The sequence below is a fragment of the Musa acuminata genome, chromosome BXJ1-4 (assembly GCF_036884655.1).
Source record: "Musa acuminata AAA Group cultivar baxijiao chromosome BXJ1-4, Cavendish_Baxijiao_AAA, whole genome shotgun sequence".
In the NCBI taxonomy this organism is placed as follows: domain Eukaryota; kingdom Viridiplantae; phylum Streptophyta; class Magnoliopsida; order Zingiberales; family Musaceae; genus Musa; species Musa acuminata.
In genome coordinates, this window is record NC_088330.1 from 32,579,094 (window position 1) to 32,598,080 (window position 18,987).

Below are 18,987 nucleotides of genomic sequence, written 5' to 3' on the forward strand. Positions count from 1 at the left end.
CTCGAGAAAGTTTTTCTTTCCTACCTACTTTATTTTCACGTTTTCATGCCATTTCATATAAAATTACGTTTCAATAAAAATGATGACTGCATTCTTCTTAAAAAAACATTTTTCACCCTAAAATAAAAATGTCTACATCTCGTTTAAATATTATCCAAAGTTATTGGAATAATTCAGAAAGCTTTAGATCCTAATCATACCATAAGAATTTGAAATTTATGAAGCTAGTGGATGAATTTTTCATCTCAAAAAAAAAAAAACACTATTATCTCATATCAAATAAATTCTATATATTTTTTTGGCTTTTGCTCTCACTTAAAATTAAAAATACTACTAATAACACATAAAAATAAAATCACAACTAATAAATTCATGTCATTCAAAATTTGTTCTATTAAAGTGCCGAATTTCTAAATCTTCAGGAAATCCTTGAATTATTTTTGAAAATATCTCTTTCATTATATTGAGTAACAACTAATTATTTTTATATTAACCTCTATCGAGATATCTAATTGGCTAATGCATTATTAAATAGATGATATGTTTTAGGTTCGAATAATCATAAGAGCATCATATATACTATTTAATATTATAATTTTTGTTTTTGATAGGAGGAGAACTTATCCAATCGTAATTTGCCAAGTGACTATCAACTTGAATGATATGATATACCTGACTTTAGCCTTTCTCATGAGTAATAAACATTCGTGTTATCTTCTCAGTCATTTTTAGACATGTATGTTATCGACTATTATACTTTATTTTTTAGCTTAGATTATATGATCTACTAACAATTTATAAACGATAAACGTGTTCGACACTGGTGTTACTCCGAGGAGGATGACCAAGAACAATGTGCCTTGCATCTCTCTGCCGGCACTGGGAGGAGATCACAGTTCTTGTTTCCGTGGATGCAAGAACGCCCAGGTCCACACGAATTATTATTATTCCGGAACAACTACAATATGGCTAACGATGCTTCGAGTGGTAGATGCATGAGAGTGGCACCTAACGTGACATGCTGCCTGCACGAATCTCACCACGCATTCACTGGAATCACGCTGCAGTCAATAGGCTACATGTATGAGAATCTCTGGCGGTGGATCTCCCGTCGGCCACAGAGGGTGTCGGTGCTGTTGTCTTCCATGGCCCATCGGCTGTTTTAGCGGATCTTATGCTTGGCGAGAGAAATTAATAATAGTCATGGCTGTCTCGGGAAGAAGAACTGCGGGAGACAATTAGATTCAGTCACCACACATGATTACAGCGCCCAGCGACAGCTCTCTATGATCCCGTGAAAAGTGTAGCACTCATCACTTGAATAATGTATATTGGATTTTTATTTTGAGGTAGAATTAAATTGATTTATAAAAACTCAAATGATCTATACAAAATTAACTTCTTTAGTCCTATGTTTACTTTACTGGATTGGATCAGTGACTAGGTGGATTGAGTTTGATTGCGGCCCATCTGTCTCCCATGGGCCGGACTTGGGCTAGGAGATGCCCAATAGTCCTGGCTCAAGTAAACAAGTCCTTTTTAAAATTCGATGTGCGTCGCTCTTCCGATGCCTTCCCGGAGAAGCCTATGTCTATCTGTTTTCCCTCCCAGTTCCCCAGCCCCGCCAAACCCTCCTCTCCGATTAGGGTTTTCGATGCGGAAGAGGAATCCCGTGCTGGTGCTCTCCTCCTCGGACGAGGAGGGCGATGGGGTCCGAGGCTGCGCCACCTCCGGCGGTCGCTGTTCCTCCAGGCGAGGATCGAGATCCGCGTCGGCGGCAAGGAAGAGACCCCGAGGTCGGGGCTCAAGGAAGAGCTTACCCTCGGCGTCACGGGATGGGAATGTGGTATGCGATTCGATCATTTCGTTTCCGTCTTTCGAGAATAATTCTGTGTTCGTGATGGTATTTAATGAACGACGCACCATTTCTTGAGGATTTTTTGGGTTCCTTTTTTCCTTTCTTGATCCCTAGTTGCAACTTTGTTTCTTGACGCTTTCTTGTCTCATATCTGTAAATACCATGGTGATGCGGTTCGACCTATTTTCTCTCGAGATCCGGTGAATCGTCGAGAGCATTGGATAGTTTTGAGGGTCTATCGTCTAGTCACTGCACTAGGCTTTGCGGCGAGGTTGGATGACATAAAGTATGAAAATAAAAAGTAGGCACTTCTGTGAAGGTTGGATAGAATCGAAATTGGAACTTTCCCTGATTATTAAGTGATTACCAAGATAGAGAGTTTCTTTTTTCACAATTAATGATATTGCTCCACTTTCTCGAGCTCTTACTGGACTTATGTAAGTGCGCTGGCATTGTGGGCTTGCAATGCATGTTAAATTTTGGACTACTTTACAGGCAGTTGGTGCTATATGCTGGCATATTTTTGTACATCGGAAATCCCTGGTTCCTTTAATATAGCGCAGAGGTTAGGCCACTCCTTAATGTCGATGTTTCTTTGAATTGTCCATTTTCTGGTAGGGTCTCTGCGTAGGAGCATCATAGTTTCCTTTTTATGCAAGAAATTTTAACCTGTTGAAAATGATCCCAAATGGTGCATTCTCATTCCTTGGTAGCATGAAAAATGCCTATGGGTTTCAAAGGTTATGTTTGGAAAAATCAATTGCATAATAAGTTGTTCGAGGAGCTGATTAGATCATCCAGTGCTTGGACTGTTACAGGATGATCATTCCTTTCAAATTGATAGAGACCACCATCAAGCTTTGGACCGAATACCAGGTAGAACCTGCAGCCACCTCTGTTGACAAATTAAAATAAAGAGGAGCAAGAGAAAGGTTTATGATTCGGAACAAGGATGAAAATTCTGTCGTGTATTGACTGCCTTCCAATAGTCATGGTTTGGGGATACCAATCTATTATTGTTCATACCCTTTGGTTCATTCTTTTAGTTGGACCTCTTTGATTAATGAATTTGGAGTTTTTATTAATGAACCAACTAAGAGGAAGGACCAGTTCACTTCAATTAGGGCACCTCTGAGGTTCCCCTTTCCTCTCCTTGACATGATAGAAAGGGAAAGAGAGTCGAGCTGTGAAGATCAAACATGGTGTCTGCACCTATCAATCACCGGTGTTGAGGATGACTGGTGTTGGTGTCAAGGTTGGGATATCTGCTGTATGCATGTGTTTTTTTCTTTCTTCCTACCTTTATCTCTTTCTAATTATTTGGATCTTCTTTCTTTCAGCGGTACGTGCTTTGGCATGGCAGACTGCCAGGCTGTGTTAACAACATGTGTTATCTATCTTTTTTGCAAGAATGGATCTGGTTCCATGGTCAAGAACTAGGCTAATCTGTGGATCACTGTGAAATTAACTTTTGAATTTATTATAAGGATCATGCTTGTGATCCACACCACTAAACTAGAAGTTTTGGAGAGTGATGGCATATTTTACAAATCATGAAATTGGAAGTGACTAAAATAAAAATAAAAATAAAAATAGTTGTTTTTGATTGCCTAATGAATGCTAAAATTTCACAGTTCATAATGTGGGTAAAAAACCATTTCTTCTGTGAATATTGGATTTGCCTATCATATAGCTTAATGGACACAAGCATATACTTGTCTTGCCTCAGTGTATATATGTGTGTATGTATTCATGTCCAGCTGGATTGATTAATTTTCATGAATCTTTTGTTTGTTATCTGATCGCTTATAACGATTTACTCTTTTATTAATTTTTTACATTCATGATTCAACATCTTATTCTGAAGTTCTTATAATTATTGCTTTTCATAAAGGCTGAATTTGATATGCCTTCTGAAGAATTCTGTGATCATCTTCATGATTTCAGCAAAACACCAGGTATATTCTTTATCCAAATGTTAGAGTAGATAATCCTGCGTATTATGCAGCTTGTTGGAGTTCCTTAAGTTGTGATTTTATTTTGCTGCCAAGAACACTTTCATTCTGGAGCGCTTTTGTATGAAAATTGAACATTTTAGATCTTTAGCTTATTGGCGAGGTCTGAATTAGTTGTCATGTTATATAATTGTGTTAGAAATTGGAAAGACTGCTTTGCATTCAGTAATATATGGACTATCTCGGCAGTTTGTTGTTTGCATTCTAGCAATAGCAATCGACAACTTACATGCAAATTGATGGGAAATAATCGTTGCATGTTCATTGAGCCATGCAACATGAGATAGTAACCTGACCATGTGGGACCGACATCAAACAACATGGTATTGGTCCTTATATCGCTAGTTCCTGACGGCCAGGTTGTTAGGACTCTAGTTAGGAGGGTCTTAATTGAGAGGGGCATTCATGTAAAACCTACCTAAGCCGACTCCTATTAAAGAGGTGAAGAGGCCGACTAGGGTTAGGAGGTTATTTCTTGACGAAGAATTAGGAGTTGTAAAGGAATATGAGTCTTGAGTATGAGTTCTATTAGGAGTTGTTCTTAGAGAAGCATTAGGAGTTGTAAAGAAAAAGAAGTCTTGAGTAGGAGTCATATTAGGAGTTAGGGTTTAGAAGCCCTATAAATAGCCATGTATTCCTCCTCTTTTGTTAAGCAATAGATGAATCTTTTCTGCAGCCTTTGAGCAGCAACTTGGAGGGAGGAACCCCTATAGAGTTCCAAGGAGGCCGATCTCCTAAAGAGATTAACCCCAAGTTTAGAATCTGCAAGGGTTCTAACACAGGTGTTAGTTAAATTAAGGGACAACGATTGAAAAAAAGAAGGAAAACAACAGGAAAAAGAAAAGTAACCTTCTTTTTTTCTTTCTGTCCTTCCTCGCCATTCTGGTGCCTCTTTTCACTGATTGGTTTCCCAACTGGTCTGGGCCCAAACTGGTTGACTCAATTAAAAGAATGGCCTGCGACACCTTTTGGTTAGGTTATGCTGGTGCCAAACCACATCCAACCCACTGAGTTTTGTGTTTAGATAATAGTATCATCGCTAATACAACACAAGTGACATTTACCTTTTTATGAGTGAAAACAAGTTTTAATGTGTAAGAAAAAGGTATAGCATTTTAAAACATCAAATTGAAGTCATGTCTTTGCATAACCCAACGTAAGATTGAATGACATTAGAACACAAAAGCGGCAACAATCTTCATAACATAGATAACAATTGAATATATTAAGTTAGCAAGGTAGCAAAGTACATTGTTAATGTATTAAAATAATCTAGTTTTCATGTTCAGAATCACTTCTTATCAACGATTTTGTGCATAGATTTTTTCAGCTTTGAAATAAATAGATATGGATGTTAAGGTATTCTTTTGTCATGCATCAAGTAATGATTTTAGAGTAGTAATTCTGCTTACCATTGTTTGAGATGTGATGTCTACACCATGACCAAAGAAACATATGTTATTATCGAGCCATTCGGACCTGGAATGTGGATCTAATACTTCCTCTAAATTTTAATCATTTTTTACAAGCATGACATGCAACAGTTTTCTTCTCTTGTCTACATTGATATATTTTTTTAATATTTAAATTGCTGAGAAGGGTGAGTTGAAACAGGAATTACACAAACAGACAGAAAAGAGCTTTGGACTGAGAAACATAAACCCCATTCCTTGGCAGAGCTTGCTGTCCATAAAAAGAAGGTTCTTACTTAATTGATGCTTTGTACTTCACTTGATTTTGGCTAAGGCATCTGATGTTGATAATCTCCATGAATCTTCTCTTCTTGCAAGTACTGTAATTCGAATATAAGGTATGCCTTGAATGAAATATAGGAAGTTTCTTAAATGAGCAGTTATTGTCCTCTGTAGCTGCACATTTTGTGGTTGAGTAGTAATAAGTTAGAGAAGAATAACATGTAAGCAATTGGGTTTATAGTCATGATATGCTTGCATCTATGGGCATTATTTAGTTCTTACTTTGCCATAGTCATAGATGGATTCATTAAGCATGTTTTGAATGAGTTTTCAAGTCATTGCAAATATTGCAAACCCAGTTCTTAAATTTTTTTTATTCTGTTAGCAGGCTGTGGTTTAACTTTTTCTAGGATAAGAAGCTTGTTCATTGTTCATTTCTATAGCAGTAATTCTTCAACTGTCCTTTCTAGCTCAAAAGATGCATCTGTTTGGTAGATTCTTGTTTTCTAAATATTACCTCTCAGTTCTCAGGTTGAAGAGGTCAAAAGATGGTTGGAAGAGAGAATGAAAGCACCAAAGGTAGAATTAAATCTCATCAATACGTGAATTGCTTATTCTATCTTAGAAGCACGACTTTTTCATTATGTACCAACAGTGCTAGTGCCCCATCATCAATACTATATTATTATCAGTGTCCTCCTTATCATCATATTCTTCAATAATTTGCTTCATTTTTGTGTGAATCATTGGCTATTTGACCACCCTTTCAGTTTCTTTCTTTTAGCATATGCATTCATTCATATGCACTGAACCCCGTTCAGATCGTTTCAAGGTCTTGATCTTCTCTCCGTGTGAAGATAATTACAGTTAAGGCTACATACAAAATGTCGGTGGAGTTGATTCAAATTAGTTTCTAATTTAAGATATGGCGGACTTCATGTGATATGAATTCATAATTGTATCTTGTGACTAGACAACATGAATCTCTCTGTTATTATGTTGATGCAATAACTTAAAATGTATTTTTCTTTTGCCCCTCATGTAGCCACCTAGCTGATGACTATGTTTCTGAAAGGGTTGACTGTCTATGCATTTGACTACTGCATGTTGGAGTGCTAAGATGAGGCAATTTTAGATATCATTTTGATATCGAATTATTGAGACATCTTAGTTTTAGCAAACTGTGTCTGGACTTGCTTCTCAAACTAGAGTAAGCTCTGGTTAGTGAGATCCTCACATCTTAGTAATGGTTGGAGAAGGTCCTCAAAGAAGCTGTTGTGTTCTCAACAATATTGATCTTGAATGTTTAGGATGAATCATTGACCCTCTCTTTCCTGAGATGTATTTAACCTTTTTTTCAGATGTGTTGCTCTTTTTGTAATATGTACACTTTGATATCTTCATCTCTCAATCTGGTTCCTGATTATGCCAGCTTATGGGGTTCTTTTTCCTATTTGGAGCATGTATAGTTGAACATTTTTAACCAAGAGCTACTATTATCAAACAGAATTATTTAAATCCCATGTTAATGAAAGATCCAAGAACCTTTTGAGGGTGATATCACATTCTTCAGTGTTCCATAACTGGGATACCCCAAGCACTCATACATATGATATTTGTGAGTTCTCTTTGAATTGCCTAATCCTTACTGCTGAATCATAAAATATTTTAATTTACAGGTTTTACCAATAGAGTTCTTGAAAGCTTGCTTTTATGTTTGAGAAAAAGTTGGAATGAACTTAGATAATCTTTTGAGGTCAACTTTATGTTTTTGTAGCTGTTAATTCAAATATGTACTTGTATTTGTTTGAAGGGTATTATATAAGCATACTGTAATCAGGTTTTTTCCCCCTAAAATACAGGAAGGAATAGAGAACTGTGTTCTTATCACTGGCCGATCTGGAGTTGGAAAATCAGTATGCTTCTTTCTTTTTTTCTTTCTAAATGTTACTGCATTCTTCCTCTTCATACTATTATTGGTCCTTAGGTGGATGATTCTTCTTCTTTTCTAGTTCAATATGTGGAAGATTCTTCTTCTTTTCTAGTTTAATATGTTATGGTTAACTAGTTTTTTTAATTCTGATGTAGTAAGTGCAAAATTGTTATTTCATCTGATCAATGTAGATGTCACACATGCTGTAATACTAATTTGGTTTACTAAGGTGGGCATTTTCAACTGCCATGATACCCACGAAGAGGCAAACTTGATTGTAACTAGACCATGTAAAGGATGCTACTCTTTGGTTGTGTCAACCAGAGCGTTAGGGCACTACTTTGTCATCTTCAAGTCATAGCTATTTTCTACATATATAAATATGTACAGTAAACATGTATACACATACATATATACGCACAGAACCATACATGTATCTTGTTTCTGTTGCATAGGTTACTTATAATAAATTTTTGCAACATGCCAATGTGAACTTTTGCTATCTTTAATTATTAGGTGCATGTTTGCACGCTTCTGAAGCTTTTGTTAACTTGATTGCAGAAATCTTCAGCTTTTGTTTTTACAGAGTTTCTTTACTATCAGAATTTCATTGGCCAAGAAACTCTAAGCTGAAGATGCTAATGCATTTTGCTTGTCTTGTTCTGTATGTTACGACTGCTAAAATGCAGTAGTCCGTTAAATTTTCTTATTCTCATATGTGGGCATTACCTGTTCAGACAGCTATCCATGTAATTGCATCACTACTTGGAGCTGATTTGTGTGAATGGATGTCTCCCACACCAACACTCTGGGAAGAGCATGTCCATAATTCTAATTCGGGTACTTCATTCTCTATTTTACTAACCATATTACAAATGCATCAAATTATTTCACTGCAGGCAGACATATGGTGTGCTTGATTAAACCCATCATCACTTACAATTACAAATAGTATAGGTTTTGGAAATGTATCTTGCAAATATGTTGAGACCTCTTGTGTTTGTAGGAATACAGTATATGTCAAAGTTGGATGAATTTGAAGGCTTCATAGAAAAGATAAGAAAATATTCATTGCTTCATGGAGCGCATGCAGAAGAATTAAGGAGACCAACAGTTCTCTTAATTGATGACATACCAGTGACAAAAGGAAGAGCTTCTTTTTCAAGATTAAGGAAGTGCATAAAAACTCTTATTCAGTCAGCTCAGACACCTACAGTCATTTTGATTACTGAATATCACAAAATTGAGTCCGCTGATAGTGCAACAGAATACTGGGAGGAACTTGAATCATCTATTGAACAAGCTGGGGCTTATAAGGTATATTCTCTTCATAAGCTTTTGAAGTTCTACAGTATCACATTGGGATGAATTAGTGGTCGCCTATAACAATTATATCGCAGGTAGGTTTTAATCCTATAACAGAAAATTCCATCAAGAAAACTCTTACTAGAATATGCCAAGAAGAGAAGTGTGATGTCCCTGCACAATGGATTGATCATATAGCCAGAGTGAGCGGAGGTGACATCAGACATGCCATAACTTCTTTACAATATTGTTGCATAAAGATGGTCAAATCATTCCCTGTTCATGAATCAGTTCCAAATGACACTCATGATGAACTAAAATCTGGTAGTCCCAGTTTATTGTCAAGTGCAAGTTCTGGAGATGGGCACATTAATCCTCAGATTTCATTGCCATGGGGAAGAGATGAAAAAATTACTCTATTTCATGCCTTGGGGAAGTTCCTTCACAACAAGAGAGAGACACCACATGCTTTTGCACTGGGTATGTTACTATGAATTATCTTCGTGTAGTTGTAGTTTTTTTTGGACTTGTAGTTTATTGTTGATGATAAAAAAAATATTCCTCTATTAATGTTAAATGGCATGGCATATTAACTTTATGTATCCCTCTATTGATGTTGAATGACATGGGGTATTAGCTTTATGATTTCACTGATTGGAGTCCTAAACATGCTGGTCATAGTAAGCCATTCCATGCTAGAATATATTTTGTGTCCTAAACATGCTGATGAAGCAAATTTTGAGCTGGGCACAATGCAAACATGTGCTTGAGATGTTGTCTAACAGCTTCTTTGTTGATTTTGAAAGCATGGCAATCTGTTGGATTTTGCTGCATATTATAATCCAGTCATTATAATTTGAAGGTCCCTGTCTTAATGGTTTTGTGCTAATCAGCAAATAAACATTGTCATGAATCAAGATGTAATAATTTCCAGTATATTTTTTTAAAATAACAACTACTCTTTTGAAAATTTACATGGAATGCTCTCAATGACAGTTCTATCTATTTTATTTATTAGAACTTTGTTGAATCAGATATGAAGGATCTAGCAAATATCACACTGTTTATTTAATCAATCTACTAGGTCAAGGGAGCTTCTTCAAGATGGTTTGCTTGTATGACATGCCTAGTTGCCAAGTTAAATTTAGGAGATTCATAGTTTATTAAAGTTATAAACCTCTTCTGTGCATGATATTTGCATTCTTAAACAATCGCTTGTTATTGAAAGTTTAAACAAGAATTAATGTCTGAATTATAGAATTTTTTGTGATCGTATTCCATTCTAAAGGATTCTAGAATATTCACCTACGTTTTTGTGCTTTCTCTCGAGGTTAGAGTGCATGAGGTTTTTGGGCCTCTTCTTTGTTATGCTTGACCTAGTTGACGCAACTCTTCTTGTCCTTTAAGATGTTAACAGCTAATGCTACCTTTGTCTCCTTAACGAGCACCGAGTTCTTCCGTGTGAGAAAATTGTTCTTTTGGTTGATGCAGGAAGCACATAATTCATGGATCATGACATGTTGGGAGTCTTATGATTTGGATGTACTGTCTACCTCGTCTACTTTTCTTGGCAATGTTCTGAATATTTCTGTTTCTTTACAGGCTTACACTTTCTCTATTTAGTTTGTTAACCAAATAATTCAAAGTTTAAGACTTTAATCCTCTGTACCTTCAAAAGTTTTGTTAGAATTTGTGTGCATATGTTGTGAGATATGGGTTGTATTTGGTGTTGTTTAAGCTATCAAAGGAGGACCCAAGTATTAATTTCTGAAACAATAGTTTTGACATGAGAAGTTGATCACATTTTTCTGGCAATCTGTCTCAGTGGGATTGACTAGAACAAGTATTTTATGAAATGTTTGATACAGTTGGTTGAGAAATAGCCACTATAAATTTGTAATCAAGAAAATTTTAAGTATTTGAACCAGTGGATATGTAAATTTCTTTAATGATCATATCTTGATATTGATAATCATGTCCTGTTCTCATGGTTTTGATAAGGTTAATAATTGATGGACCTCTCATGTTGTTTTGTGTCTACTGTAACAATCATCTCCTTGTCGGAAATTTAAAAAGAAAGAATGGTCCAATTCATGAGGCTCCAGCTGTTGTAGTCTTTGGGGAGGGTCAATGTATGCTGCCTTAACTCTACAAGTAAAGTCATTGTCTTCTTATCAGAAATTACTGGAGTGAAGTCTGTTAGCAGTAGCACTATATATATTATTTGCAGTTTATATGTTTATGCTACAAGCTTTAACATATACATCATTCACAATAAAAGTCTATTTTCTGTTTTCAGAAGGTAATGATTTTAGAGCTTGGCTAATCCTATTATGCCATATCGCTATAAGTTTAGTTTACATGTTCTTCTTTCCTAAGTTGGAAATGATCTATGTGTTAGTATTATTAGCAACTATTGGATGTTCCATTGAACTTAACAGTGTAAGTAGTTTACCTTCATATTTGAGATCCTATGCCAGAAACTGATAAAATTGTTTGTGATAATCTTGTTTCTATTTCTTCATTGTATTAATTTTTCTATTACTGCATCTGTTATCTTTTGAATATGTCCTGTCATTCTATAGTATTATTTGGTTGACTTGTGGTGTTTTCAGTGAAATCCTCATTGCATCTTCAGCTTTCACTTTTTAGAATTCTTTAAATATGTAAAATATATTTGGATAAGTATAATTTAGCTTATTTTGTGTCCTCTGTGCTTTACAACTTGGTTGTGGTAAAATTTTTGAGCTCACATAAATAACAGATTCATACAAATGCATTGACAAGGTCAACATTGTGTTGTACAAAATGGGTAGATTTCATAATGCTCATGTTAGAGCAAACTGTTTGAGTTCAGTACTAAAAGAAGCATCCTATATAATTTCTCTGTGAAATTTGGGAAATCATTCTGGAAATTGTAGTAGCCTTAACTTGAGGTTTTTTAAATCAAGGTAATTCTTCTTGGTGACAATCAATTCTTTTAGTCATAAGATGTTTCAGGTTATCCTCCAAGTTATTTTGCTGTCAGATCTATTTTAACCTGTCAAGCATATACAAGCCAGAATTAAAATCCACGTTGCATCTTCAGGTTGAACGGGTTGCCTTATTTGTGTCAATTAAGGTTTAACTTATTTGCTTACATTGCATAACAGACACTATGTTGAAACAAATTATTTTTGCTTATTTTTTTTTCCTGTTTGGCATCCCACAACATAATCATGGTGAAATCATTAAGCACACATGAGTTGTAGATTCATATAAAGGTGTTGTTCTAGTCAGTTCATACATTTTTGTTGGAAATAATATTGTGGTGTACATGGCAATGTGTAAATGATTACTGTTCATCGAGCATCATTTGATACTAGTATATACAACACAGAAGCAATTTATACAAGTTCTCTTTGAACTTTGAGACATCAAATTCGTTGATTTTTATACTTGAGCAAACCTTACTAAACCATTGTGGTGTTTTCTAATAGTGGGACTCCAGACTGTTAGTCAAAGATTACTTCACTTAATATTGATATCAATTCCCTGTCATATATATTTAAGCCAGTGAATGTTTCTTCAGACAATTGCCTTCTTTCGGAAGGATAAGAATCTGCATTTTTCTCTCCAGTTTTTCAGTTTAATTGAGTTTTTGATGCTGCAGCACCAGATTTGTTCACTTTGAAAAAGAAATATGCAAGGAATCCACTGAAAATGGATGCTCCAGAGGAAGTTCTTCTACAGGCACATGGGCAAGCACGGACCATTACGGATTTTCTCCATGAAAATGGTAGTTTTCCTTTTGTTCTCTCAATGTTACCAGCATATTTAAAAATTCATTTTCATGTTAAATTTCTATATTTGGCAGTTATTCTTTTGTCCTTTCAATTCTGGTGTCATCTTTAAGAATTCACATTTACGTAAATCACAATTCCAACTTCCAGTGATTGTCTGTATCAAGGTTCGTAATTTCGTATCGTACCGATGTTTTGAGCTTTGCTCAGTACGGTACGGTATAGGCGTACTAAGCTGTACGCTAGGGTATATCGCTCGGTGTGTGTGTGTGTGCGCGTGTGTGTAAGACCGGTCTTCTCCTCATTCGGCGAAGGCATCGAAGGTCGCAGACGCCTCCGGCCTTCGGCGAAGAACGTGGCGAAGGCCGTAGGTGTCTCCAGCCTTTGGTGAAGAACACGATGAAAGTTGCAGGTGTCTTCATCCTTCGACAAAGAACGCGACGAAGGTCGCAGGCATCTTCGGCCTTCGGCGAAGAACGTGGCGAAGAAGCCAAGCCGCCGCCTCTCTATTACCTTCTGGATCATGATCGTCGAGGGAGGGGGGCGTCGAATCGGAAAGTGTCGAGGTTCTCCCGATTCTCCCTCTTCTTCGAGCGCCTGGTAGTGGGCTGTCCGCGTATTAGTCTGCTGGCGATTTGGTATGTACTGCCCGGTACGGACGATATCATTCGAAATTAAAATCCTTGGTCTGTATAAACAATGGTTCGCATTATCGATCCGTATCAGTGTATTGATTAGTTGTCGATATGGTACATACCAAGCTGTATCGAGCGTACTGACACATGGTACACTGGAGTGTACCGATGTATCACCCATATCGATCCTTTGTCAGACCGGTATGTATCACCTATACTGAGTGGTACACTTCGATACATCAAGCCTTGGTGTAAACCATGAACATATTGTCTTTATTACTTTGCTTATTTTTCTACCTACAATTGTTCATGTCTGATAGCTAATTATGAGAATTCCATATTTGTTTTCTTCTTCTTTAGATGGCTAGTTTTAGTCTCGATTTTGTTGTATAATGGATTCAAAATTATGCTTCATTGAAGGGTTGGTCTTGTTAATTGGAATGTGTAACCCACTGATAGTACCGACCTCAAATCTTTTGTTATCTTTCAGGAGATGTCCTAGTGGTTAAGATGTTTTGTGCATAGTCATGAGATCAGGATTTCATGTCCATTGTAAGCATCTTCTAAGCTTGTAATGTAATGCTTGAATGGAGGGCGTAAAATTTAAAAAGAAAAAAAAATCAAGTCTTATTTTCTCTTTTGGCATCTTAAATTTCTTTGATGTCTGTTATTCGTAGCTCAAAAGGACAACACCGTTAAATGTTGAAGATCATTATGTGGTAACTTACTGACTTTTGGGCCCATAACAATATCATGTCTTTTGCACTTCCTGTTATTACAGTTGCTATTAACAGCAAAGCTATATATCTATCATTAGATCAAAATTAGCCAGCTACTTAAACTTCTGCCTGGAATGCGAAGTTTTGGCAGCGATCTAATACTTATCAACCTTCTTATCTGCAGTTCTTGACTTTGTAAGTGATGAGGCAACTGATAGTGGATGGGTTGTGAACTCTTATCTAAGTGATGCCGACTACATGCTTGCCAGCATTCTGCATCCAAAGTTTTGTCGAATAACTGAGACAAATGAATCAGATAGTGTTAGAGAACTAGTTGCTGCTTCAGTTGCAGTACGTGGTGTGTTGTTTGGAAATTCACATCCATCACCTTCAAGGTCTATTTCTTGTTTAATTTTTTAACCTTGTAAAATAAGAAAGAACCTTTACATCTTTGATTAACAGGTGGCACACTATCCGTACCCCAAAACTTTGGCAAATTGAGCAAACATCACGACACAGTAAGGTAAATCAATTACCACATGTAGTCAATTATGTTCATTCATGTATGTTACATCTTCATGAGTGTCATGCTCTGAATTTTTGTGTGCCACTCATTAGATCTATATAATCACATAAAACATTGTTTATAGGCTTCAGACCTGCTCATTGAAAGAAAATTTTGATTACTTTTAGATAATTGGGAGTCTTGGCTTACACATTCCAGCACATGAGATCTATTTAGAATGGGGGAGGTATTTAAAGCTAAGTATTTTCTATAAGGCTGTAAAGGAATTCAAATAAAATTAAAGGTTTCTAGATAACAAAAGTCTTGTCATGCCATCCTAGATGTATTTAATAATGAATTGATTTGCCCATTCTGTTCAAGATAAACCTCGACTTTCATGCACTTTCATGCAGAACCATGTTCTGTACAGACTAATGATGGGTAATGAGTTATAATGCAACAGCCTAGTTGTGTGGTCTATCGCTCATTACTGTGAATTATTGAACTTATGCTAGCTTATACAGCTATCCAACCCCAGGTAGCTCATGAGTAGCTGGTTAAAAGGTGTATTGACAGTCTGAGGTCATCATAGCATTTCTCAGATTCTGTGTTAAACTAATCCTTTCAGAAAAGGATCATTCAGTGAACCAAGTTTTCACCAATACAAAGTTTGTAAGAGTTAATCCTGTTACTTGTCTTGATTGAGGTGCTGAATTTTTACTTCTAAATAATTAGTATATTTAATAAGTATATTATATTTTTGTGGGTATAAAATAGATATATCATTCATCTACTTCTGTATATTTCTGTTTTAGACAAGCCAAACAAAAGTGAGCCAGGTATCAAGTTTAGGTTAATTCAAATATGTTGTTTTGCACATAAGATGACGTCTATCTGTTATTGCTTATGAACTGATCACTTTTTGACATCCCTACTTGCCCATAGGTGAACTTAACGTAGAAGTGCCAAGGAAATATCCTCAAAAGTGGATATATTATTTCCAGTGCCTAAAATTGAATTGAAATCACAAAAAAAATTGTCCTAATGCTATAGTAATTTCCTAATCTCCTGCAAATGATCTATTATAAATTAATTTTCGTTGAAACTTAAAAACTTGGGTCCAACAATTTTTTAGTTTTATCAATCTGACATTGGCCTGTTAAGTATGTGGTGTTGTATTCTCTGATTCTTCAAAGATAACCAGTATGTGCCTGTCTTGTTGCTGATGTTAGATCTATATTGTCTGTTATGATGTTAGTCTTCTTATGCTCATCTGTAGATTCAGATGTTGCCTGAGAGGTTTGCAACCTATGGAACTTCCAGTTTTTGCAGTCTGTCATCCATAGCCACTGAATATAGACCGACGATCAAATGGTTCTATTCACCTGTCAATGTTCATGCTCATGATAATATTTCAGAAAGCCTACATGGGGAAGATGACATGGATTGTACAGATGGAAGTTTAGAAGGAAAGAAATCAGGGGAAAGTGAGGAGGATGATATAGAAGATTGGTAGAATATTTACCTGTATATTTTGGCTTGAGAAGATCTATTAATTTAAGCGGATCTTTTTCTGTGGTATTTTGAAGTCGGAGACTTGGTGAGTTGCCTTGTGGATTCCGTCGGAGACCTAGAAGATCTATTTGCCGTTGGTCATGTTCAGATTAGTGCCAGAGATATGGCTAGAGTGGGAAGTGGTGAAGGCAGTTTATACATAATTCTGTTGGAAGATCTGCAAATGCACCTCCCGCTTAGAACATGGTTGCGCAATAGGCTGCAGATGTAATGTTGGCTTCCGATTTTAATTGTACAAGAAAATAGGTGAGATGCACTTGTATTGTAGACGAATTCAAATAAATGTATATATGATTGCCATGTTAGCGTAGGACTCTCAAATGGTATGAAACTGTTGTCTTATGTGGTAGCATATCAATAATGTTGCTGCAATTGTAGGCTTTATCTCCATCGAGAATTTATCAGGGGGTGATTTAAGAATGCTTAGATTACCTTTTGTTTTTTTTTTGTCTTCTCGCAATTTATCTATCGATGTCCTCCCTTCATTGAATGAAATAGGGTGTTGTCGATGGTCGAAGTGCGTTCAAATGAATTGAGATACTCTCTTTGCATATTTAATATAAAAAGCATGTCAAATCCGACATAAGATAATGATTAAATATTGAAAAAGTATTATAAAGGATATTAATGTCATATTTGATTTATATGACAATTTTTAGATGATTTGAGGAAATTTTATATCATTACATTCAAAAAAAAGAAGGAAATACATTTGACTAAAAATTCAACTTAGGAATATATTAAATTTGATATATTTTAATCATAAAATTATTTGAAATTGAAAATAATAATGAGAAACGTATTGGTATTATATTGCTCCAAGAAGGTGTCAACCAACATGGTTGGTATTTGAGTTTGGCTTTCATCACTTAGTATTTATGGAAAAAAGGGTAAAAATTTAGAATAATTTATCCAAAAGAGTTTATAATAATAAGATTTTATTGGATGATGCCTTCATATTTATTTTTTTAGCTTAGGGGTGCCTTTTTTTTTTTTTTTCTAATTGAACCAAAATATCCTAAATAAATTTGAAAAAAATACTTGATTTTTTTTTACCTTGGTTGACTATGGTTTATGATTTGAACTGTTGTGATGGATTGAATCAGACTAGATTTATGGAACTAGACCAATTCAATCTAAGTATTTAATTTGGTATTTTTAAGGTCTAAATTGTCCATCAAAATTTTTCCAAATCACCCCGTTACCCCTATTCTACCAATGCAACAACAACATCGAGGAAGGTCGTTGTTGTGAACCATTTTGTCAATGGTGGTCGACAACATCGCGGTCTTCGTCATTGTCATTGTCTCTATAGCTGTCGCCAATAGGAGTTAGGGCTAGCGTGAGCCTTTGCTATCGGGTTGGGGTTCCTGCCAATAAGGTGTTAGTGGTGGCAGAGTCGCCATTGGGTTCCTGCCAATAATGTAGCATTCTAGAGAATTGAGCTTCGTGGAGCCTTCGTGATTAGCGGTTCATCGTTGTATCGTCATTTATCTTTTTGTAGCCTTGTTGAATTGCTATATAATTTACCATAGTATTGGTAAAATATTTGTAGTATCGTTGAAGCCTCGACATCATCCTTTGTAGTGTTGCTTAAGCGTCGAACCTTGGCAATGCGATTAATGAAGTGTCGATTGCATTGGCTATCATTTAGTGCATCATGAATCATTCCCTATAAAAAAAATATTAATAATTACATCTTTGTAGTTTGATACTATTAATTTCGAATGTCATTTAAGTACGGGCTTCTTATTACCAGGATAGACATTTCAATGAAACGTCATCTTTGTCCCTTGTCAAGTTGAAAGATTTTATGCATAATCTCAAACTTGCAACTTTGATTTGAATGATACATTTATAATGGATAACAATGAAGATGGTTACGAGGTATTCCGAGAAACAAAAGATATAGATCATAATATATTTGATGCCCATGATATTGTTGGTGAACTGATCGATTTCAACTCAAATATGTATGAAAACCTATTAGAGGATAAGGTTATACAAGATGACTTCAAACTTGATGCTTTAGCTTCGTGTCCAGATGAAGATGAAATTATCATCAATGGCCTATACATTGGACAAGTAATAATATGCCATTGTTCATATTACAATATGAAATATAAAGATTTGCTATGATATTTGACACTGAAGTCATTCATATCTTATAGGTATTTAAAGATATTTTAAAGTTTAAAAGAGTTTAGAGTTTAGAGTGTGCAAGAACATGTCATAAGGAGAAATTTTGAAATGAAAATTCGGGTATGTATAAATTATAAGCATAAAGCATGATGTAAGGTTGAGCATTGTGTGAATGAAGGATAATTGCTTACATATTGAATTACAAAATTTATCAACGAGCACCAATGCAATATATTTGCAGAAAATTGAGATCATCAATCTTGATCTACCAGTTATAGCTGAAAAAAAAAAATCAAAGAATAAGTTTTTGCAAATGAACATTATACCCCGAAGATAATCATTGCAAACATACAAAAAAATTTTTTGGAGCTGTAGTTTCTTATGGAAAAGCATATTTGGCATATGAAATCATATTGAATGAAGTTTGTAATGACTTTGATGAATATTAAAGTGAGTTAATGCCTTTCTTGTTTATGATTATGAAATGACTATTTCTTTAATGAGTACCGAGGAAGGACGTTTTTGTTAGGTTTTTGGGCATTCTGTGCATGTTTGCATAGTTTTATTCAGCTCATTCATCCAATTATTTGTATAGATGCAACACATTTATCTGAAAAATATCTTGGTGTATTAATGATCACTACCACTATTGATGGATCTAGCAAGTTGGGAGAGAGTTGTGGGAATGTTTGTTTTTTAGTTGGGAAAATGCTTTGGTGCACATTACGATTATTTAAATATCGTTATGGATAAAAATTTAGAAATTCTTATAGCAATGAAAGAAATATTTTTAGAGGCTCATCACGATTATTGCATGATCCATC

At 35.5% G+C, this 18,987-nt stretch overlaps 1 protein-coding gene across 3 annotated transcripts; it reads left to right on the plus strand.

Annotated features, from left to right (window-relative positions):
• Positions 1 to 1,580: 1,580 nt before the first annotated feature.
• LOC135653487 (cell cycle checkpoint protein RAD17-like) lies at positions 1,581 to 16,326 on the plus strand. Of its 3 annotated transcripts, none has more exons than XM_065175454.1 (12): positions 1,581 to 1,846; positions 3,753 to 3,816; positions 5,488 to 5,573; positions 6,092 to 6,146; positions 7,430 to 7,483; positions 8,238 to 8,340; positions 8,507 to 8,817; positions 8,901 to 9,285; positions 12,458 to 12,583; positions 14,126 to 14,336; positions 14,404 to 14,464; positions 15,726 to 16,326. In XM_065175454.1, the coding sequence occupies exons 1-12, from the start codon at positions 1,707 to 1,709 to the stop codon at positions 15,960 to 15,962; spliced, it is 1,833 nt and encodes a 610-aa protein (XP_065031526.1). In that variant the 5' UTR covers positions 1,581 to 1,706; the 3' UTR covers positions 15,963 to 16,326. The 3 variants fall into 3 exon arrangements, with proteins under 3 accessions (XP_065031526.1, XP_065031525.1, XP_065031527.1); XM_065175453.1 differs by having other exon boundaries at positions 6,099 to 6,146; XM_065175455.1 differs by having other exon boundaries at positions 6,099 to 6,146; positions 16,036 to 16,326.
• Positions 16,327 to 18,987: the final 2,661 nt, after the last annotated feature.

Coding starts and splice junctions, on each gene's coding strand:
- LOC135653487 (XM_065175453.1), top strand. CDS start 1,655: ATGCGGAAGAGGAATCCCGTGCTGGTGCTCTCCTCCTCGGACGAGGAG. Junction 7,484..8,237: donor GATCTGGAGTTGGAAAATCA/GTATGCTTCTTT, acceptor TTACCTGTTCAG/ACAGCTATCCATGTAATTGC. Junction 8,818..8,900: donor AACAAGCTGGGGCTTATAAG/GTATATTCTCTT, acceptor ATTATATCGCAG/GTAGGTTTTAATCCTATAAC.